The 24,552-nt window shown below is 36.9% G+C and overlaps 1 protein-coding gene across 2 annotated transcripts in view; it reads left to right on the forward strand.

The window, feature by feature from the left end:
- The window catches only part of STXBP6 (syntaxin binding protein 6), a 91,013-nt gene that overhangs the window by 13,041 nt on the left and 53,420 nt on the right, over nucleotides 1–24,552 (forward strand). For both annotated transcript variants that reach the window (XM_068193013.1, XM_068193015.1), the window contains exon 3: nucleotides 21,599–21,784. In XM_068193013.1, coding sequence (XP_068049114.1) covers nucleotides 21,631–21,784 — 154 coding nt within the window. In that variant the 5' untranslated portion in view covers nucleotides 21,599–21,630. The remainder of the gene's footprint in view (nucleotides 1–21,598; nucleotides 21,785–24,552) is intronic.

Raw genomic sequence — 24,552 nt, forward strand, 5'->3', positions numbered from 1 at the left:
ATATTTAACAAGGTGTTGAATGCCATGCACACTTCAGTAAAATGTACTGATCACAGAAGTGTATTAATAACAATAATCTGGATAAGATTTTAAAAATTCTAGAACAAGATCCTAGTTGATGCAAATTTGCTTAAAAATATTTTCCTTCTGACTTCAGTGTACATTTTCACACTTCTCTAGCCATGTATTGTAACAGGGCTTACACCCCCTGAGTAAAGCCATTTTTGATTCCTTTCAGGAATGAATAGAGGAGGGAATTGTGTTTCTGGTGAAGACAGAGCTGTGTACAAGGAAGTACTAGATCTGAATCATTCTTATTACAGTTGTAAAAAGGCATCGTAAAGAGCAGTAAATCATTCTGTTGTATAGCAAGAAAGACAAAAGACAGTAAACGTTTGCATTTGATCTTGAACCTGATTTACATAGTTTATTTAACAAGGCTATCTGTTTTGATTGTAGAAGAGCAGGAACTTCTGGTGATAAGGTGAGCGATTTGAGTTTCCTTTTATGCCTTTCCTCTGGTGTTTCCACCTTGGGTTTACTGGGTGTCAGATACCTTGAAGCAGTTAATAGATCTGCAAAAGCTAGAAGGAATACTGTGCACATTTGAATGCTCAGCAAACATATGTACATTATTTTAGGAAACCTGACAGGTCATAGAGTAAACTTAAAAGTCACCAAATGTGCTGGTACATTGAAAACACATCTCTTCAGTGTGAATACAGCTGTACTACCCTCCTGACTACTGGGAGATAAGATCCTGGGAAGGGTGAGTTCTCCTGACAGAAGGCAGAGAAAACCTGGTGATGTTTGAAGGACCTAGTTCTTTCTGTGTGTGAAGTGCAGTTAGCATCGTCTTTGCAGCACAAGGGAAGAGAGAATGAGTTAACCTTCTTCTGAGAGCTTCAGAGGCCGCACTGACTGGGTTTGAAAGCACTGTATGAAAATGTTCTGTCGTTTTCTGTCCCAGCAATAATATAGCCTGGGAAAAGGCCTGAAGGCTATGGTTAATATCTTCAGGATGTTGACAAATTGCAAATTAAGACAGATTACATGGGCTTGAAGGGAAGATGAAATTCATCTTCTTTCATTGTCAATCACAGCAGAAATAGCCAGAATAACATGTTAATTTCAAGTAGACTGTTCAGTGTAGATTTAAAAGCCCTGAAATATGTAGAATCACATTTGTTCATGAAACTTGGGTAACTTCAAACAAGTTGGGAATGTTGTTCTCCCTTTTACCTACACCTCTCTCTTCACATTTCGAAATTATATTGGGATTGTACCACCAATTTCTGTCATGTGTGATTGCAGTGTTGTAGGTTTCTGCCTCTCCTTAAATAAAGGTAAGAAAAATGACATCATTCCTATTTTCATTGAAAGCGTGTTGTTGAATAATAACAATGAGGGCATTTTATTAAAGCTGTAAAACTGTCCTAGATTCCTCTCTCATCAAAACATTGTTCTTCAAACAAAACTGAAATACTCCAAGATGTAGTCTACCACTGTGTGTGAACTAGAGGATGCAGATTAGGCACAAAGTAGTGTAAGCACTTACCGAAACTAAGTTTATGTAAAAAGTGGTAGTAGGTAATTTCTTTTTATGTCTTCATTGGGAAACACACTCAAAAAGCTAATAAAAGCAGAATTGTGTGGATCAGAACTGGTAATATTCCACAGTTAGGGCATTCAGAGCCAACACTTTGCTCCTAATTCCTTTTCTTCTGTATCACCTGCATAGTACTGGCCACTCCTTCCCCCCCCCCCCCCAAAAAAAAAAACCAACAACATACTGGAGACCCATAAAATGGAAAATTATTTCCTCTCCTGTAACCAGCTAAGTTCATTATCACTTCTGTGTATTCAGGTTGTGGTATGAAATTTGCAAATTTGAATTGCTCAAGACATTCCTCAAAACTATATCAAAACAGTAAGCACAGGTCAGGAGTTACAGCTTGATGGAGTTGAAGTAGAGGTGTTGAACAGAATGTAGTACTGTGGTGAAAAAATAATTGTGTGCCTAGATTATCATAATAATTTTGAAGGATATTTGGGCTGATTTAGCATAGAGACAAACCTCTTTTTCTTAAACTGTATAATGAGAGGAAACACTGCAATAAGAGGCAGATGGTTCCTGCCAGACACTAGAATTAGAACTATATTGATAAAGTTAGTTGGGATTATTTTTTTTTTCCTTTCTAAGGTGGAGGTGGCAATTCCTCTCTTAGAATATGATTTCTGAGCTCTTCTGTTAATGTGTGCAAAGTGAGACTACCAGAAAATGGTTTTCTAAAAATGCAATCTCTTAAGTCAACCAAATCCTTCATTGCAAGCAGTTTCTTTTAATACACAAGTCAGTAGGCATCAGTCCTGTTTAGTTGCTTGAATTTTAAAAGAATAACATTGATGTCACACTGAAGCTTGCACAATGCCAGTGGTGGCTGCCTAATACATATTATTTCTATGAGCTGTTCTGAATTCTAGACTTCAGTGGTAATGCAGATACTGTACATCATTTTATGGAAATAGAAATGGATGCTCTTCTGGATACTCTTTTCTGCATTATTTTCTATGTTCAAAATTCAGAGTGACCGAAGAAGTTCCTTTTGCCTACCATTTTCCACCAGTGGGCACAGCAATGTTTGTAGATATTTCCAATTTAGCAAAACAAGTTTATGAAGGTAATCAAAGAAAGGTAATTTTGAAATAGAGCAGGAAGAGAAAGGGAACCTTCCCTTATGGATACTGTCCCTGTACTCAGGTGAGAATGGTTTGGTAATCTGACCTTTGCATATGGGTTTGCTTCTTTCTTTTTTCCTTTTTTTTTTAATTGTTGATTTAATAGAGTCAGTATACTGGAGATAAACTCATGTTAACCCCTCTGTTATAGTATGTGGAGTGCTGTCTCTGAACTAAAACGGGAAGAGGGAACATTATGTGGGACAGCAGGATACAATTTATAAATGTGAGTTTTCAAATCTAGTGTTTTATTTCAGTATACTTTCAGTTTGCATCTGTTTATGTACTTGGCACAGAACTACCACTCATTACTTTAGGATTGACTATTCAATTGGGTTTTTTATTTTGTATTTTGGAGCATTTTGTATTATTAGACCACCTAAAATGTAACAGTTTGTCATTGAAGTTGATAATATCTTTTGCTGCTTTGGCTTGAAGGAAGAGCTGTGCTCTCTGCTCTTTGATAACCTCTTTGTTTTGTATGATTGTGCTAAAAGGTGGTAACTGGCACTTTGCTTTTTTGTACTATTTAAGCATGCCTTGTAGTTAATATCATTTGCTGTTCTTCAAGGTAACTAATTCACATGTGCAGTAATGCAGAGGAAGCCAAAAGGAAGTTATATGGAATTTCTCTTTTGGCAGTCCTTGGTAAGCATGTTTCATCATCCCAGAAATTCTGTCAAAGCGTAATTTTGGAAAAGAAGAAAAACTGTCTGTTTCTGTCTGGAACTTGCTTGATACAAAGCAAGCAATTAAGCTTTCTGCCTAAAGACTTGTAATTTGTATTTGAAAAAATTAATAATTGTAAGGGAAAACTCAATAGGAGTTGGTGTCTTAGGTTTTTCATTTGATTTTAACTGTCACTAAAGACTTGACTGATTTCATTTCTTCACCTAACCTCTTGTTATGAATATGCTCTATGTTTCTAGGTTCTTCTCCTTTGGGAATGCTTGATGGCTGTCATTGTGGATTTTTATTTGAGTGAAAATGACAACTTGAGTATAAGTGACAGTTTTCAAATCCACTTTTAAATAGATACGAATTTTCCAAATTCCTTGTAGATTATATCAAACGCCTTGCAGTGCATTTAATAGCTCTGTGGGATCTCTTCAGCAGGTGGCAAGGATAAAACACTTGGTCAGGATCACCATTTATCCTTTGCCCATGGTACTGTCTGGTTTTCTGCAAAAGTGCTGAGCTATCCCAGCACGAATACATGTGACTTATGAGTCTGTTACATACCTTTACCTTGTGCATAAGCCCTGCAGTTACTTCATGCTTATGTGTCACAAGCACAGGCATGAACCTGGTGTGTAACAAGGAATGCTCAAGTAAGAAAGGAATGCTTGGCAGAGCACTGTAATTAAGCATGGCTCAAACACGACATGTCCGTCTGTCGAATATGAGCTGTATATTCTGCAACCAAAATGTCCAAGTAAGTGCTCATCCTTTGCATGGACAGATATTTGGTGGTTTTGATCTGTCAGTTGCTAAATTACAGGATTTTCATGTGCTAAATAGAAAGCTCTTACTTTTTTCAGTTTTAAATTTGAAGATTTAAATCTGTATTTCTTCTAATGCTGTTCAAACTAATTTTATCCATCAAGACAGGGACAATAGTTTCTGATTTTGAAATGTCAGATTACTAGTTTTATTACTACTTTCTAATGCATTTATTCACTCTGGCAGTGTTTGTGAGTTTGAAGTATTATGCAGATGCAGCTGAGGTATAAATTGTATAAATGACATTAGTACTAAGTTAGACTAAAAGATATTAAAACAAGCCAAGCAATTGCTTGTTCTCTTTATTTATTCATTTATTTATATCTTGTATGCTTAAAGTGGGTTTTCTTTGATTTAGACAGATGTAGCTGCAGCTAGTTCTCTGTTCTTTCTGTTTCTAAGACCTGCTTTCCCAGCTTTCTGAAAATCTTTTTACCTTTACTATTTCCCATAGGAGGTTACCTTGAATTAATGTTAACTGCTTAGAGAAATATCAGTTGTAAATAATACATGTTTGAGTTACTCCCATTAGGGACTGGATCTTTTGAAATGCTTTTGAAATCTCTTTTCTGAGTTTCAGTAGAGTTAAACTTCTTTCTGAACCTAAGCTTCCTCATTCTTCTCTCACCAGAAATAAGTTGATCCATTGTTTTTGGTGTTCTACTATGAGTAAGTCTTAACTGAAATTTAGCCTGTCATTGGTACTCATTTATTTAGGTTTTATTGATATTTCTTGCTTTGAATTTCAAAATGTCACCTCCTTATGCAACAGAGAATGCTGTAAAGAATCTGTTTTATCTATAAGTGGATATAAGAGTTCTTGTTTACAATGGGCAGTTGTGCTTGTCATTTTATATAGTCACTGACCAAACAGGGAGCAAACCTGTGGAAAATAAGCCTTTGAAATTCAGCAAGGTTTATTTTGAAATACTACCTCAAAATTTCTCATAACTGTTCAGGGAGAAGTTGCAGTCTTATTTTTTTATATACCCAGCATTTTGAAAGATAGAATTATTGAGGCTTGTAGCCTAGTGTCTTATGGATAGCTACATGTTCTAGTGAAACTAGAACATATGTGAAACTGCTTTAACTTTTTTTGAACTATTGCACAAATTGCTCAAAAATCTAATTTTAAGTGTTAATTCCACTGTTATGCACACACAATAGCAATGCTAACTATTTGAAGTTTTTTTCTTTCTGTTTAGATGTGGTTATAGGTTCAAGGATTTATTTTCTGTTCTAATTTCAAGTTTACAGACTTTCTTAAATTCAGATGACTGCCTATTGGTGGCCCATATGGAACAGGAACCATTCGTAACTGTGAGCGAGACCATTTTGTGCATAATTGTCCTTTTTGGCCTGCTCTGTTTATCATCTTACCAGAATGGGATTATGCTCTCAGGATGTTGATAAATGTTGATGAGTTGTAGTCTGAGCACTGTTATGCATGAATTGTTGTATTTGAATAACCAGAAATTTTTATTGACATATAAAGGATGTGTTTGTCTCTCTAATTATCACACTGTTGTTGAAGTGGTTATCTTGTTATCTTGACTTAGAGTGGAAGAACTGGCAAGGCTTGGCAACTCCTATGCTTCCTATCAAATTTGGGTTTCTTGCCAGTGTCACTGAAGCAATTTTTAATGTGCTCTTATTAGACTAGAATTGCTTGTGTCATTTTTCTTTTCTACTAAGTCTCAGGTCAGAGTTTGTCAGCAGGATTATGTATGTCCTTGCCATGCTGGTGTTTCGAAGAACGTCATTAGTTGCTTTGGCTCATTGCATTGAGGCTTGCATACAGGAGTTGTGGTGACTAAGGGAGATTATACAGCCTTTTTAGGTCATGGTCAAATCAGGCTGCTACTGTCATTCTGCAGAAGTTTTGCAGCCTTCCCTCTGAAGTTCTCCATCTGCAGTTTTGAAGTCCTTGCTGCCCTTGCTAACCACACATAAGCAGAAAGTTTTTGATTCAGTGGTATAGCTTTTCAGATGCATGTTGTCTTCTTTCCCACTGCTCAGTTGGGCAGTCTCTCGCATAATTACCTTTTATTTGAAGAAGAAATAGCTCCAGCTGGCTACTTCTGCTGCATTACTGTGTGCAGGCAATGATTAGGTATTCTGACTTTCCTTCCTTGTGCTTCTCTACTCTCAATGCTTTGCCTGTCCTTTGCTGGTACCTTCTGCAGTAGTCTCTCTCATGAGCTGCCATCCATTACTTAAAACCTTCTAAAAGAGAGTAAAAATAAATTTTGTTTGCTTGATTCCTTTGTTTTCCCTTCCCCTGTCCTTATGAATTTGTAATAACTGCAAAAGGCTTGAGTAAGCACAGGCTTTGGATCCTGTTTGCCGCTTAGTGCGTTTACTCAAGCTGTTGCTGGTGTTCCTTGTGCAAACAGCTGCTGGTGGCTTTAATTTGATCTTTCGTTTCTCACGTTGGTTAAACCTGCCCAAGTGCTCTGTGAACTGGAGGTTCCCTGTAGTTGTGGCACCAGGAGTGGTGAGGGCTCCCTGGGGTCCGGCCCGTGTGGTGGCGTCAGCCTGGGGCATGGAACACCTCCCTGGGGATGAGGTTGAGCACAGGGTGGGGTATCAGCCCACCAGCAGGTGTGGGGGCTGGATCAGAAGAAGTTCTGCTGAGTGGAACTGTGGTCACACAGGGCTGTAGAGATGGCCTGAGGCCAGGCTGGGATGTGGGCCCACAGGTGGGACTGGCTTGGTGGGGCCTGTGGCCACCTGGAGGGAGCTGGAGACGAGGCCTTTAGCAAAGAGTAATGCAGGAATATGACTGTCATGCTTTATCTTTTGCATACAAAGTAAAGCCTGATTATTTTTTTATTATGAGCAGGACACACTGAAGGAATTAATTCATAAATAAAACATCTGTCTCTCCAGCAATTTTTTTGCTGGGATTGGAATGATTCATGGGTTTGGGAACTGTGCTGGTCTCAGCGCGATGAGATCACCAGATTACTTAAGGATTTTCACTGTGCTTTCCAGAAAGAAAAAAAATATATTGTGAAGTTGGTAAAACTTAACCTCCTTTTACACTTGCACATGGCCACCTACTTTTATGCCTTTATGACATTGGGAACTGTCTTCCAGGAGAGCAGTTTTCTCTTATTCTCCAATAAAAGCATTAAAGGGACTTGGACAAGACTTTCTATACTAGTAAAAGTTAACAATCTGAATGAGATGAGAGAATTAAAAATGTCAGGAGTGGTGAGGAGTAATATGTTGTTGCCAATTCAGTTTTGGCCTAAACTTATATATGGGTAAATACCATTATTGAGGGAAAAACATTGAGTTGACTGACTAAAAGTACTCCAGAAATGTTTCAAAGAAAATGTTTCAAAGAAAATTTAACTTAACTGTAAATTACTTGAAAAACTGTGTTATGGCGCTAGGAGATGGAAAATAGTCATAGAAAATGAAGCTGTATTCTTCTGCACTTGCCTTTTCTGAGGTTTTATTTATGAAATGTTAGTTTATTTACCTACCTGAGTTACGATTTACTTACAAGAAGAAATTGAAGTGACTCAGTGCTTTGCTGCTCAGTCAAATTGAATTGACTCTGTTAATTCCTTCTAATTTTTGTAGGAGTTGTAGCAGGTTTTTTAATACTGTCTAGCAAGGCTGTTGCATCTGTATTCTCTAGATTTGGTTCTGTAGTTCTTAAGGTGAGAGCAGTCATTAATTTTGTTGGCAGAAATGCATGCAGTCATGTTAGCACAATCACTTTGCACTTGAACTTTCCTTCCTGACACTTCATACAATTCTATAAATTTGATTTTTATAGAAAGTGATCCGGTCTCAGGCCCTTAAAAGAATCTAATATTGTACCTTAGCTCCTGGATCCTGCATTTGAGATATTTTATTACCATGGTGGTCAGTGGCGCTGTCTCCATCTCTCTAGCATATATTCTCACTCTGAGATTCTCTATCACAATCTATTGCAATCTCATTAAGCAGTGGGCTTCTGTGCTCCATTTATTAGTAAAAAGGCCCTTGCATAGGTTTTTTTTTCCTCTTTAGAGTGGGATTTTCTATGGGAGTTTTAATTTTTGAAGTTTATTTTATGTATGTTAATATGTCGCAGATGCATAGAAATTGAGGAAGAAGACTTATCCTAAGACTTTTGGAGCATGAACTGTTGCTTTTATCCTTGGCAAGGTTATTGGGGCACAAGAGTGAGCTGCTTCCCATGTCTTCTGTCATTCCCTTATCTAGCCAGCCCCTGGCATAGCTGTAGTCCAGCATGGTAAAGCCCAGTCCTGGATTTCACCACACACGCTCACACTCCATAGTACAGCCTGTGAGGACCATCTTCAGTGCTTCTGAGTGGAGAGGCTTGGCTTTCACTAGCACAGGATTTCCTGCAGTACAAGAAACACCTTCCTCAGTGCATGAGAGGAGACTTGTGGAGGCTGAACAAAATGACGAGATCTGTACTCCCAATGCAATGTACTTCTATTCTGATGTCATCGTAGCATTTTGAGAAGTGGGGCTTTGTCCCTCCCCTTTTTATCATAACCTATGTTATTTCTGTTATTTCATAAGTTATTACAAATAACTTATTTATGTTATTAGTTTGTTTCTTCTGGTAGAGTTTGGGTCCTTTCTGCTCTCTGCTAGGAGATGGCTATGTTATGTGTGTAAAAGAAGTTTTACCCTTTTTTCTGGAATGCGAAGACATCTTTGTTAATCTCTTGTGGTAAAGTAGTTTGTTACTGTGTCACTTGCCAAATGCTTCTAAATCAAGGGCATCTTGTGCTTGGAGTTATACTTGACTTTTACTGATATTTCAACAGATAATCTCTGTGTCCCATTCCTTCTTCACTAGAAGCTGGGATTACTCTGAAGTTTCTTGGCTCTACCCATACTGTTTTTACAAACATATATTTGTTTCACCTACATCTTCCTTGTACCTGTGCTCATGGTGCCTCTCTGGATGGCTAGTGCTTAAAAGCAGATATAGTGAGCTTTTCGTTTATTATGTACTTGATGTTGGCAAAGTGCTGTTTTCACTGTGGATCAACAAGTCACAGAAATAAGCCTTAATGTCAGTTTTTCAAAGTATGTTGTTTGGCTTAATAAGTTCTTATATACCTTAAACATGTGAGCATATTTTAGGTGTTGGGAGTTGTAAATGTATATTGTGAAATTAAAGCCACCTGTGTAAGTTCTTAAACTTCTTTGCCTGTCCTGTTATGTTAACCATTATGAAATGACTATGTTTGAAGTAAATTGTTAGAGTGATTAAGTCTAATGAATGGCCAAGTATCAGGTTATAAAGTCATGTTTATTTACCTACTAACTGTGTGAAATGAAAAGTAAAGGGTAAAGTGATTGATTGAATCATTCATGTTATTAGATTAACCATTTTCTTTTAGTGTAGCTGATTTCTAGATGGGTAATTTTGAGGAGTTACAAGTCTGGAGATAATGCTACTGATAACTTTTATGAATTTTATGGGTTTTGTTGTTACAATGTCTGCAAAATATATGAAAGGAAAAACCTATAGCAAAAACACCATTTGATTTAACATAAGATGTACTTATAAAATTTTCTGGGTGCTTTATGTAAGCAGTTAATTACTGAATTACGGAATTGCTTTTAACTACTTATGTTGATTGTTGGATTAGAAAGACAAAGTAGTTTAATAGTTTTTAATAAAGTATGGTGTTAGGATTAGTAGAGGTTATGGGTCCTGTTGAGTAAAGAAAAAAAATGATAAAAACTGCTCAGAGGAATCTATAAATTCATTGTAACAGGACATATCATTGTCTCTGAGATGAGTTCAGGATTCAAAAATGATAAAGTTTAAGAATGTCATTTTAGGGCTTGGTTGTAAAGGAATGTGCAGAGATGAGGGTAAGGTTTGAAGAATGAATTAACCTAGTGAACTGTAGATTACTGCCAAGAGTAGTGCATATTCCGCCCACAGTCTCACTGTTTTGATACTAATGTGCAGCTGCAAATTTTAGTATAGGTTGAGTGTTCTAATGAATTGGGAGAATACTGGGAGATGAAGGATGTTGACCCCTTCATTTGGCAAAATCCCACAGTTTATCTGGCATAAGCCACTACTGAAAAGCTGCTTTTGGTTGAGACAGGATTAGATTTATTCTCTGTGCAACAGTATTCCTATCTGTAACTGGAATTTTCTGTCCTTGACCAATTGTATGAGTTGCTACTGTTGTGTAGTTGTGGTGAAGTTTTCCACAGGAGGAGGATTTTCATAAGGTTGTTTATGGTAGAAAAAGAATAATTTGAGATAAACAAATCTGTATCTACATGAATTTGTTTTCTAGGCTGCACAACACAACCAGGGCTGCATGTCTTGGTTAAAGATGGAATATATTTCTTCCTGCTGTTGATGCAGAATGTATTTGTGGAATTAAAATCATAATTCTGTATGGAACACGTGCTTGTTCTTTTGGTTGGATGCCATTTTATCTAGGGGTGTGGCCATATAAAATATGCTGTGGGTTGTATGAAGTTGATTTTGGCACAGAATTGTTGCAAAGGATTTGTTGCTGTGGACATTGTCAGTTACTATACGTGCGAATCTGATAGGGGAAAATGAAAAATGCCATTCAATTTTAAAATGTGTATTTATCAATCAAGTGTGCATTTGGTGCTAAAATTACCTTTTCATAAGCCTGTGAAGATATACTGAGAGATTGTTATTTCAGGGTCCATAGCTGTGCCTGCTCTTTAGAGACAGCATAAATTATTAATTGCAAAGTTGCGGTTGACATTTAAGTTGGAAGGGTGTCTGATGTGTTGATTGAGCTAGTGTCTTCTGGGATTTGTCTAAAGGAAGACATACATTGTATATTTTGTCATGTTTGTTGTTTGGTTTGTTTTTTTTTTTTTAAACAGCCCTCTTACTTTGACATGTGAAATGGGTAGATGCCTGTTGCCTGTAAGTCTAAGTGCTATATGAAATAAACATAGAACCACTCCTAAATATATGAAATGAATGATACAAGGGGTTTGTATTGTATTGTCTTGCCGCGTCCCCACTCTCTGGACGGGATGCTTCTAACAAATGTAGGTGTTACTCCTTGGTCCACCTTCTCATGCCCTCATGTTGTATTGTCTTAGTTTCAGGCATGCAAAACAGACCTGATTCTCCTAATGTTTTCACTTCAAATAAAGGCATTCCAGTCTCTTCCTTGGCAAAACATAAAAAGACATAGTAGAAATAGAGAAGGATGGTTTTTGTTTGCTTGGGCTATCTAGGTTACCATAGTTCTTTCATCCTTCACTGTGCTGTTACACTGTTGTTCTCAGAATTTAATGTAGAACTGCAAAATGTCACATGTGTTTTACAGGTATCCCATACATTGATTAATACCACACTGATCTGTAAGAGATATTAATCTAAAACATAATGGTTTGTCCAGATCCATAAAGCTGATGAAATCTTCCCCTACCTCAAGAAGGTCCTGCAAGGAGTGAAGAGGGAAAGTGTTTGTTTTTGTTTTGGTTTTTTTTTTTTTTTTTTTTTTTGTTTTGTTTTGTTTTTTTTTTTTTGAAAGAAGACTGTCTTGTTCCTATGTGGCTATCACTTGACAAAATTTCTGCATTACCATCTCCATGTTTGATTGAAGCTTTCTAGCTATTAAAATAAAATAATTCTGCCACTGATCACTGATTGGAAATTACTATGAAAATAATTAAGGAGGACTTACTTGAGAGGAGAGAAAAAAAAGCCAGTAGTTTCCTTTCTAAGTTTTTCTCAGCTTTCTCTGAGACTGAACAGGTCAGTCCTTAAAAATCCCAACCAACCAAAAACAAAACCCTACCAAAAAACCAAAAGACACCGAAAAAACCCACACAAAACCCCATACATTTCAAACGTACAAGGTCTGTTTGCAGTCATGGTTTTCTTTATTCTGTCAGGAAAGCAGAGCTCAGCTATCAAACGTAGTGGGGGCTAGAAGCTGTGAATGACATTTTTAATCATTTCTGCGATGATAATGTCCCTTGAACAAAACACTGGATGAGGCCATTTTATTTTTGTTTGTAATTTCTTAAGTTTGCAGAGCACTCTGCAATTTTGCAAGCTTTGTTGAACTCACCCATTTTGAAGTAAGTGATGTTTGTAGTTGATGGAAGATTCTTGGAAAGAAGAATGCAGCATGTCAGAAATGTGTTCGGGTTTTGTTATTTGCCAAAAAGAAAATTATTTATTTAACTGCTGCAAAGTATCATTACACTGCCAACAGATGGTTTACAACTTTTACATAGTGCTTGTTTTCCCTCAAGAAAAAAATTCATGTTGTAGTTCATAGAGGTGTGTCTGCTCTTAGAGATTTTAATATCCCCAGAACCACATGTATTTAATTCTTAAAAGCATTATGCATTTTGCCAGTTAGTTTTTCTTCTTAGGCATTTGGAGAGATTGAAAAAAACACTATTTATACTTAATGAGGAATGTTGGTTCACCTTAAATGGATGAAATAAAATGCTGTAATGCCTTGATGTTATGTTTTATTGTCTTGTCCCAATGTATTACTGTGCTTTTGTGTTTTTCCCCAGCATTAAAGTAATATAAAGGAATTTGGTTTGGTTTTTTTTGTTTGTTGTTTTTTTTTTTTTTTTTTCTGGTGTGGGTGTTGCAGGTTGCAGTTTAGAAAATTGAAAATATTTAGCCCGGGAGGCCTGATTTTGTTCCCTCCTTCTCTTTTAGGATATTTAATTTAATGGATGACTGCAACTTGTACCAATATCAGTTATGTGAGGAGGAATGGAAATGGAACTGGGAGGATTTGTAAAACCTGATTTCAGAATGTACTGAATTATACTAGTTGGAGAAAGCGTGTGCCAGCTGTTAGTTCAAAAAAAATGGTGGGGTTTTATATTTTCTTTCTTTAAAACACCTTCAGCTGATGCTGTATGAATAACCTGTCTCTCTGGCAACCTGTACCCTAAATTATGAATCCATTTAATGTGTTTTTTCAATTATCAGTACTTAAGTCAGAATCTGGTTCCTGTGAGATGTCTTGATAGAGTAGGTGATGTCAGTGTGTTGTAGTTATGGGTGCTATACTGCAGTAATAGCATTGCATCATTTGTTTTGTATATTTCTATAGGCAACAGTTCCGATAGCTGTGTAACAGAGCCTGACTTTTTGATACTCCTCTGTTTAAGCCAACAAATAATGGAGTCAGTATACCAAGAAATTTTATACTATCTTGAGCCCCATTTTTTTCTTACCAAGGAGAAGCCCCATATGAGCTCCTGTTTTAGCACTTTTTAGTAAGTTCGGTTCTTTGTAGCAAAGTTTGATTTTGAAAAATTTTGTCTAGATTGGCTCCATGCCATGTCTTCAGTCAGTGGTTTCAATATTTGATGAAAGTGCATGACATTTGGGGTTCTCTCTTTAAAGCATAATTTCATGATCCTTGTAAACTAACACTGCTGGGGGCCCTAATCTTATCACCTGCACTTCATTCCCATGTGCTGACACACAGCTGTGGAGTGCACTGTATCAGGGAGCTTGATCTGAGTAAAACCAAAAGTAATCACTACTTTTTTTAAAGATAGCTTAAAACTGGATTAATCCTCGTATAGTTCACTGCAGTACCACAGAAGCGTTTATGCTGTCATAAGGAAGAGAAGTACAAAATGAAATCAATAATTTCTGCCAGTACAAGTGCTCGAGGTAGTCATAAGTTAAATGAGAAGCAACACAAACTACTGAAAGAAACTGTGCATGTTCTTAACTACAGTCCTTTCAACTAGTTCCCCTTTCCTTGAGGAACATAGCTGCTCCTCACCAGTATCTTTTAATTTCATATTTTTAGTGATTTTTCTTTGCCAAAATATGGACAAACAATTGAACAAGCAATAATAGCTCAAATGCAATTTCAGACCAGTTGATTTGGTTTGTGATAAAGTATTAGGCCATGTGAATAAGTTGGGACAGCTTTAATGGTGCCTCTGATGCTGTCTCATGTGATATTAGTCACATTGGATTAACTAAGGAAATTAGATTCACATGACAATGGCATACGATGTAGAAAACCAGAAATTATTTAAAAGTGTATTCTAGGAGTTGGTATCTTTCTAGTTTTTACTGGAGGAGTGAAAGGAAGCTGTGTTTGGTCTCAAACAATTTTAACTGTCCAAAGTGATGGCACACAGAATGTACCTCCTGACTTTTGGTGGTTGTTAATCTAGAGAATTGCAAGTGTTAAAAGACAGAATTGGCCTGTAAAACTATTGTACAATAGTTTTACAGAGAAATAATAGCCTTAAAGCAGTAAGTACAAAAATCCCCTGTTAAGTTGGAATAATTAGTAATTCAGATGTCAAATGTCTTTTTTACTTCCTTACAAAAAGATTGAAGAACATGGTAGATGTCGAACTCAAGCTCTTGTGTTTTGCTGACTATGTATGGCAGTAGCTGTATAAGGAGTATTCACTCCTTACAGAGGTCTGTAGATCTTGAGTTGGTAGGGGCCCATAAGGGTTACTGAGTTCAACTCCTTGCTCCTCACAGGACTACCTAAAACTAAACCATATGATAAGGGCATTGTCCAGATGCTCCTTGAACTCTGACAGGCTTGGTGAGGTGACCACTTATTTGGGGAGCCTGTTCCAAAGACTGGACAAATAGTTCTTTAAGTTGATTCTTGTGCAATCAATGAAACTGTGAGTCCACACTTGAGGATTGCATTGCAGAAAAGATGTAGGCTAATGGGAAAAAGTCTAGAGAGGTGAGGTGTTTGGAGGAAGAAAATGGTGAGGAATGGCAGAAGAAACTGTGACAGCCCCTCCTGCAAATGAAAGTCTAAGGTTGGGTGTAATGACTGGTCTTAAGATTTAAACACTTCTGAAAGGTCACAAGACTTAAGCTAACCTCTTAAGACTATGATTTTCAATGTTATTATGCAAAAGTAGTAGTTCTTACTGTTGTGAATGTCCCAGTGTCCTGAGGGCAAATTTCTACAAATGCAAATCTGGTCTCTCTGTGGCTTTGTTATAACATCTGGTAGTTCCTAAATTTCTTGGCGAATCTGTGTGTTATTATTTTATTAATTTCTTATGAATATAGTCTTGATCAAGAATGCTGTGAAAAAAGAAGCAGAAATTAATTTTAATTTGATGCAGTTTTTGAATATATATTTGTTTTCTTGCACACCTACTTAAAATAATCTACTAATGGTCTGCAGCTATTCACACACAGAATCACAGTACAGAAATGTTATGTCTTATATTTGAGTTGGATTTTCCCAGATTGCAGTATTTTAGGTTCATTTCAGTTTTGTGAGCTGGGATCTGTGATACTGTTTACTAGGACAGCTTCTAGATCTGAAATTGCTGTTTTCTTTTCAGAACATGAAATATGACCTGGAATATATTGCAACCCATCCCTCAATATGTTTCTGGTGCCTTCTTATGTCACCTCCTACTTAATTTTCTGTACCATTTGGAGACAGTTTAGGGGCACTGTCTCAAAAGAACCAAGTGATACTGCATCTTCTGCTTTTGCTCATCTGACTTGAGGAAGTACAGGTATCACTTATCAGGATGCTCTAGTATGTATTTCACTCAGCAGAGCAGAGTGCAGAAATGAAACAGCTGCTCTGACTTCCATATGAAAATGGGACTGGTTCTCATTTGCCCATTTATGGGCTTTCTGTGATGTCTCTGATAATCTGTCTTTGTAAGTAGATGTTTGGGGTTTTTGCAGGGTGATAGAGGAAGGTGTACCAAACTTCTAGGTGTATTTTTTTAAAGATTGTGTTACAGATGAAACTCAAAAGTACCTTCCTTTTTTTTTACTGTCTCTTTATAAATATGTATTCTATTCAGAGTTCTTTATCTCTTTAAATCTGTAGGTCCATACAACTTGCACAGAATTCAAATCACCTTCACTTGTAATGAAAGGTTATAGGAAATGCTCAGGGCCTCAGGTGAAGAAATGTGTCAAGCATTGAGGTATTTACTGCTTCTGTCTGACTGTAAGATCCTTTTACTGTGCACTTCTCCTTTCCTATTCTTTTTCCTTGACCAAAAACATCACATGTTCTCAGGCCGCACAGTATAGTAGCCAGTACAGTCTTTGCTGTTTCTTTTGCTTATTCTAGGAGCTTTTGAGAAATTCAGTGTTTCAAACAAGGCTTCTTGAGGGCTTCAGTAAACAATGCTGCTAAATTCCCATAATCAAAAAATGTCTTGATTAAAAACAAAGTTAAGTCTTGTATTTCAAATTTACAGTGAATTCTTCCACATGTTGGTCTTGGATTAGGTGGGCTACAATACAAAGCTTCACTTAAAAGACAGAAAGAAGTTAGTTGTTTAGCATGTAAGATTCAAATTTTGCATTCAGGAGCTGCTGCTCTCTGAAGCCTGCTTATATCCTGTTCAACTTGATTGGGCAGTTTATTTTGTAATTACATATGTAAGTGAAAACACATTTCTTGTTTCTAGTTTGAACTGCTAGAAATACTGTTCCAATTTTGTAATTTTCATATTTTGGAATTAATACATTATTCAAATGAGCCAGTCTTAGCTGAGAGGTTGTTTGGAAAAATAAATTGGAAATGTGACAGCCTACAAATAACTCTGGAGAACGATTGAGGTTTTTTCAGTAAATACTTCTAAAAGTCGTAAGCCCGTGTTAGTAGGAAGTAATAGATTTTTCCTGGCTGCTGCTTCAGTGGCTGCTGCTCTTGTCCTAATTTAAATAAATATCTTTCAAGCAAAGTTAGATTTGAAAATAGAAGGATGACAGAAGATGATCTAAATTACTCTTTATGTTCAAGCATTTTAAAGATTTTACCTTGACTGTTTCAGAATAAGGTTGATCTGATTTGATCATTGTTTGCAGAGCTAATGAAAATTTGGTGTTATTCCTCTAGGATAAAGTTACGCTTAATAAATGTATTGCAAACCAACTTTTAAAACTTGCATGTTCTAATGTTTGTTCTTTAAAGATTTATAAATTAGTTGCCTTGGGTTTTAAATGTATTTCTGCTTTTTTCAGAATGGTACTAGCTATTTGTTTGAGATGACCTGTAATATTCAAAGTAGTTTAAACACTTTCAGCAAGTAAATACCAGGCAACTATCACAATAGCAAAAGCTGTTCTTTTGGCAACAGTGTCTTGCAGTGATTTCCTTGAGTAGATGTCATCTTTTAGGATAGTGGCTTTATTAAAAGCAGATTTGAGTGCTTGCTAGAATTACTATTCCAAGAATAGTTGGTTGCTCAGATGATTGCACACTGCAGGCAGCATTTCAGTGGTTAGCCTGTCCTGTGAGCCCATCCCTGTTTGTAATTAAACTCAAGATCCTTGAAAACAGCCAGGCTTAGCATACTGAACATTTTTTCCTTTTTTTGGAAACCTTTATGTCCTTTTCCAGCTCTTGCTTTGTATTGTAATTTACTCCTATTTGAATTCTACATGCTGAGGATTAGTTTTCTTTCTGCATACCTATGCCCTCAACAAAGATACTGTAAATCCCCCTTTTTCCACTTATTTGCATTGAGTTCTATGAAACATGTGGGTGTAAAGATAAATTAGCCATTTGCTGGCTGTGTGCCTGAAAACCATCTGAGATTCTGACTGACCAGAAAACTGTCCAGGTTTTTTTTTGGGTTTCGTTTTTTTTTTTTTTTTTTTCTTTTTTTTTTCTTTTTTTTTGTTTTTTTTTTTGTTATTGAACAATCCATTAAGGATTCAGCTTAATTATCTTGGTTTTATTTAATCTTCTTTTTAAGAAATTGCCTTTAATTGTTCCTCTCTCACATACTTCTAGAGCAATAGTCAGCTGTTCATAGAGGGAGCTTTTAGTGATAGAAATACAATGGAGAGGATCTGTAGTAGAGAAAGATGTAAGATGCAAATGAGCAACGCATTGCAGGTCTTTTTTCAAATCCACACAGGAATCTTCCCTCTTTGTGTTTCTTTTGTGTGCTGGGGGCACAGTGTAAATGCTGACATCCTGTTCCATAATGCTATAATAGATGGAGTGAAAAATTGAAGAAGAAAAGTGGGGTCTTTGTTTAGCCAAAAGCATCAGTATAATAATTTGAGTGGAATTAAATATGTGGAACAAAGGATGCGAGGTAGGAAATGTGGTCTCTCTGAACTCTTAGGTTTACTGAAACCTTTAAATCCCCCTTACCTCAGAGGGGTTAATGTTGCAAGCAGTTGAAAGCAGTAATGCATGGTCTGAGAGTGCTCAGAGATCCTCCAACAAAGTTTCTTTAAGGCTTTTTATTTTGTATATGAGTACAAATGGGAGGAAAAAGTTTGTGTTCCAGTGCATGAGTTTATATGGGCCTTGAGTGGAAACTGCTGATGGTTTGAATTTGTCCTGGAATGTGCACCAAGAGAAAAAATTATTGTGCAAAGAAATATGCATATACAACACGAAGTTGTGCATGTACAGGCAGTAGTTTGGGGTGGTTTGTTGTTTTTTTTGGGGGTTTTTTGTTTGTTTGTTTGTTTGTTTGTTTGTTTTTATGAAAAGAGGGATTTTGTTGGAGAATGGGAAAAAATTAGATTTATTCATGTTCCATAAGGAAGTATATATTTTTTTTTAAGTAAAACTGCCAGAGTTTGTATTATCTCCACTTGTGAAAACAGGGAGCATTGGAAGGCTTTACTTATTTAAATAGATGTCTTTTGCATATATCTACTAGAGAGAAGGTTGCTTACTTGAATTCAGCTGCTGATTTTTTGACCTATGAAAAGCAACTTCATCTAAACTATATTGGCATCTCAATCTCAGAAGTCTGTTTGTACACATGCAAAGTTATTTTCGTCTTTAAATAAATGGGCTTCTGTGATTTATGTTAGTGTCAGTTTTCACATCAGATTTGGCAGTTGTGTCAAGTACACACTGTGTTAGATTAATTGTTTGAATATTGCTTCTGAAGCTGTTGTCAACCCAAGTTCTGGGAACAGAAGGGTCACAGTCTCTGAAGCCAGGAGTCCACACTTTAGTTGGAGGTTCCAGTCACAGTCCAGGTATCTACTATGTCTGTGTACAGCTTCTAGTAGATGTATACAAAACCAGCTTAATGTCAAAGCCAGTCACAGCATTCAGCAATAAGCCACTAACATTTTATGATACTGTAGGTAAGAAAAACTTGCATCTTCTCTTAATCCAGGAAGACTTTACATCCCTGAGTAATCTTTGAAGTCATATCTTATTTTACAGTCCATGACCATTAAGAAAATGTCTGAAAACATCTGTTCAATAACTGAGTTGCAGAATTAACAGCATCGGATCCTTGCAATCTGGAAAGTACTATTTCAGTTGAATGTCACTTGAGGGTCTTTTAACCTGAGAGCAATTCTGTGTGTTTTCCCAAAAAGCTATTCATTGAAAATTCTTCAGGCACATGACGGTCTGGGTTTTGCAAAGATTATCAGTCTCTAGCTCCGTCAGGAGGAGGTCTATGTGTTTAAATCCGTAGTCGTTAACAGTGGCCTTGAATTAAAAAAAAAAAAAAAGAAAAAAAAAAAATTAACCCAAAAGCTAGATGCAATGTCCCAGCAGTTTAAATGCTGGTATGATGTACTCTGCAAATATTTCTGTAACACAGAGGAAGAGAGAAGTATGTGATGAATGTGAAAACAATGCATTTTCTTTCATAACTTTTTTCTAAGTAATTACCATGTAAGTTTATTCTTTTGATTCTGTTCTCATGTTGATATGTTTATTGTTAAAGGATAGGTAGCTAAGATATCGGGACTTATGAGATCACACCTTATCAGGAGCTATACATCCTTTGTTCCCTTGAAATTGGTCTGGATTTTTCTTTTGATGGAGACAATTTTTAAATGCAATTCACTTTTTTTCATGTAAAATGACCTGATGTGAAAACATGTCAGAATTCAAATACCTGTGTCGGTTAACTGAGGTATACTGTTACAGATTATTTTGGCACAGGATTCTGTTTGCATCCCAAAATTAGCAGGTGGTGAATTTAGTTTGGATGAAGTTGTGCTGTCTCACATGTACTTTTTTTTTAAATTTTCCCATTTTTTTAAGATAAGGGAATGTCATAAATAGTGATAATAAAACGTTGAGACTGAAAGTGTTATGGCAATTACTTTGCTGGTAGTATGCACACAAAAAAAATGGATCTATGACCCTCTTGGTTTCATAATCTAATTTGATTGTAGTTTATTTACATTTATTTTAAATTTTGGCAAATATCAAATGATCCCACAGGCGGAATTATCAGGTAGTTTAGGCCTGAGTATAATCTTCATACTAAGAAAGCTAAGGATGTCAAAAAGGTCTGTCAGCTTGAAAGTCTTAGTAATACAGAAATATGTAAATTAATATATGTACATTGGAGTGTCATTATATTGGAACAATTAAAGGTGTCATTCAGTAGTTTCCATGAATGGGGTCCTGTGTATGTGTTACATCAGTGCAGAACTAATTGGAGTTACAGCTTATACAAAGAACCTGCTAATATCCCCTCTTAGTTCGCCCTCCTTTTAGTTAGGCTCTTCTGCGAGCTTCTGTGATGTTTGTTTTTTGGGATGTGCATGACTAAGCAGCTTCCCTCCTCCCTCCCTGTTCTCTACAATATTTTTTCCTCTACGAATGTGTATGTCTCTCCTGAGACAACTGTGCTGCTTTGTTACGAAACATGGTGAGGAACTGACCTGGGTCAAAATTACACAGCCCAAAAGTAGAGGTGTGGTTTTGTCTGTGTTGACCCTGATGGTGTCTCTGACACGGTTTCCTGTGCAGTTGCCCAGTCAGTAATTCCAGAGTTGAGGGGATGCGGTGCTAAAGCTGCAAGAGGTGCAAGAGCTGTGCAATCAAGTGCTGTCACAGGAGCAGTGCTCCTGAGGAACAATCTCACCAAGTCTGAAGCTGTCTCTGTCCTCTGTGAACATGACTTCTTGTGTGCCAGCACAACCGCGGTTGTGTGCCAGCACAACCGCGGTGCTCCTTCCCTATGCCCTTGCTGTGCTTTCCCTGTGTATGTGGTGTGGGACACAGATCTGAGTTTCTCACTGTTATCACAGGGGGAATTAATGAAGCTTTTTTTGCTGCATGAAGTTAAACAGGGTGTTTCTCTGAGAAGATTTTGCAACATACTGAAGTGCTAGTGCTTCTGCCCAAAATAAGCTAAGCTAGTATAAGCAAATTTAAGGAGTGTGGAGAACAACTTCAGTGAAGACACTTAAATACTTTGAAAATTCTGCCTTTAAGAATATGAAATTATTTTCTAAATTCTTGAGGCATTAAAAACTTTCTTTGAAGGTCAGAGTTTTTAATGCCTCAGTAAGTTAAGTGGACTTTGATATAAATTAAAAGTTTCTAATACTGTTTTATATTTATAATTTTATTTTTAGAGACCACCAGTCTACTATACCTGTTATCTACAATGAATGCCAAATCTGCAATCAGCAAAGAGATTTTTGCCCCACATGATGAAAGGATGCTGGGAGCTGTTCAAGTGAAAAGAAGAACAAAAAAAAAGATTCCTTTTCTAGCTACTGGGGGTCAGGGTGAATATTTAACATACATCTGCCTGTCAGGTAAGTTTAATGACTTTTGACATCCAGTAATTTGTTTAGGTTTCTCTTTGATTAACTGATTAGCTGTTGTCTGTAACCATAAGGAGCTGGGTGATTCCAATCTTCATAATATAATGAGAATTATAGCAATTATACTTTTTATCTTGAAGAACCATGTGCTCTTGGTTGTTTAATAAGTTGAACAAGTGGTTTCATTGTTTAAAAATGCCTAGGTGTTCTCTTACAGCACAACTGCAGAGTATGAACAAATAGAATATTTGGTAACAGTCTTTCCTTAGTCAGAGTAAGATATTTCTTAGAAGGATGAACTTTTCAGGACATTAAAGTGATATACAATGTAATTTTTTTATGCCATGTTGCAATGTCTGCCAACTGAGCATGTGTGAATACCTTTGGTATTTTAGGGTGATTTAGTCACTTGCATTTTTAGGCTTATCAGTTGCTCCCTTTTAGTTTATGCATCTTGCTGGAAATACAGCTAGTGGCCAGAAGAAGTGTTCTATGACTCTCAGAAGAGTACAAATATTTTTGGACTAAATGAGAGATTTTCATGACTCTTTCAAATTGTGCTGTTATTTTTTGAAATAATGTTAAAACTTTCAAAGCATAGGAGGTGAAACTCAGTGACTCTACTACTGTTCTAACACATCACAACTCTGCCCAAAAAGTGTACATTTACTGAATATTACTGGATGATATGCTATTCAGATAAATATGTACAAATACTTCTCTTAAAACACAAGCTGCAGCAGAATTGCACCCGCATACTGAGGTCAGTGAGGCAAAACAGAAGACCTTTCATTTACAGCTGAGTATTTTGCTTGTCATTGTAGCCATAGAATATCCCGAGTTGGAAGTGACCCACACAAGGATCATTGAGGCCAACTCCTGGCCCTGCATTTTGGTAAACCCAAAAATGGCACCATGTGTCTGAAAGCATTTCCAAATGCTTTGTGTGTTCTGCCAGGCTTAGTGCTGTGACCAGTTCCCTGGGGAGCCTGTTCAAGGGCTTGAACACCCTCTGAATAAAGAACCTTTTTCTGATACCCAGCCTAAGCCTTCCCTTAGAGAGTTTCATGCTATTTCCTCAGGTCCCATCAGTGGTCATGAGAGTGAAAAGATCACTGTGTAACCCTCTGCTTCCCCTCCTTAGGAAGCTGCAGACAGCCATGTGGTCTTCTCTCAGTCTCCTATTTCCTAGGCTGAGCAAGCCAAGTAACCTTGGCCATTCTCTCCACATAGAGAGCTTCAAGGAAGGATTTAAAAATTGATTCCCCTAGGCTGTTCTGTAGACTTGTAGTTGGGATACTCTGGATGTAAGAATTGCATGCTTCAGTCTTCTCAAGGTGTGGGGGAAACTAATCTAGGCCTCTCAACTCTTAAAAAATGTTCAAATCACTAATGCTTTTAAGCAAAGCTAAACTCTCCTTCTTTCAGCAGTCATACTTTTCAAAAGTCAGTCCAGTTTTTTTTCTAAGTCTTCTTGTAAAGAGCAATCATGTTCTAGGTCTGTGCAGTAAGTTTTGGGATACACAGGTGTTTGATACCCATGTTCATGATTAAAGGTTAGAGATATGCTCATTCATGATTAAAGGTTAGAGATGTGCCCTATGCTTACAATTTTCTGTAGGTTAACTATTCAATAGGTGCATTTTTTTGTCTTTTTTTTTTTAATTGCCATTTTGGAAAACTTAGCCCTCCTTCCACTCTCCCACTCCATATTCAAATGTATCAGTCAACATGGATTTTAAGACAGTGAATGGTCTTTATTGTTTTACTGCCACAGCATATTATGAGTAAGGAAGAAATAGTGGATGTCCTGACTTAAGCAGAGTTTGTCACTTGTGATAAGGAGAAGCATTCAGGATCTAAATAAAATTACTTTGTGGCAGACACTGAAAAGCTGCATATTGGTATTGCAAGAACCTTCACATGTGGCTCACTATTCATCGGGTTTTGCACAGATCTGAGATCAGGTTTTCTCATATACATTTATAGTTTATATTATGAGAGTACAGTATGATTGGTAATATCAGTAGGAAACAAAATGACTAGGGAGAGGACTGTTTGGCTGTGTTTGATGTCACATTCCAAACAGTCTGCTCAGCAAGATTATGCAATACAGTAGGGTCAAGTACAATTAGTTACATTGTCGGGAATCATCGAATGCACAAAGCCACGCATTGGGGAGCAAGTGTTTCTACCACTGTGTTTAAAACAAATTGTGATGAGGATAAACTGTAATTTTTGCCTATTCCTAATGGCTGTGAAGCAATAATGGTTTTAGTTGCAGCACAAAGTTGTTACAGAAAGAGTTTCTGTTCAGTAAGGCTAAGTTAATGTGGTCATGGCAAATTAGCTGTGCCCCAAACAGTCCAAGATGGATTGTATCTTGGGACAGCAGAATATACTTGACTACCTTCCTTTTTTGATGTAATGTGTACAGTGAAGCAGTCACAATGGTGGCTGGCTCTGGATTTGTATTTACATTTCAGGCAACACGTGCTTTAGTGTGCTGAGTGTTGCAACCTCTTCCCTGGAAATGCTTTAACAGCCTTTGACTCTTGTCCCATTTTTGCCAGGTTTGCTATGTATTAGGTAAACAAAGTGACTGGAATATCTGTGTGTTCATAGTTTTCTTGGACTAATTCAGTCTGGCCTTTGCTGAAAGGAATTTAATGATTTACTCTTTAGAACAGAATTTGTCAGTTGAAAGAATAGAAACTTGACTCCTTATATCCTTAGGGGCTATAAATATAAAACATCTT

This window comes from Anomalospiza imberbis, chromosome 6 (genome assembly GCF_031753505.1).
Source record: "Anomalospiza imberbis isolate Cuckoo-Finch-1a 21T00152 chromosome 6, ASM3175350v1, whole genome shotgun sequence".
Taxonomy (NCBI): domain Eukaryota; kingdom Metazoa; phylum Chordata; class Aves; order Passeriformes; family Viduidae; genus Anomalospiza; species Anomalospiza imberbis.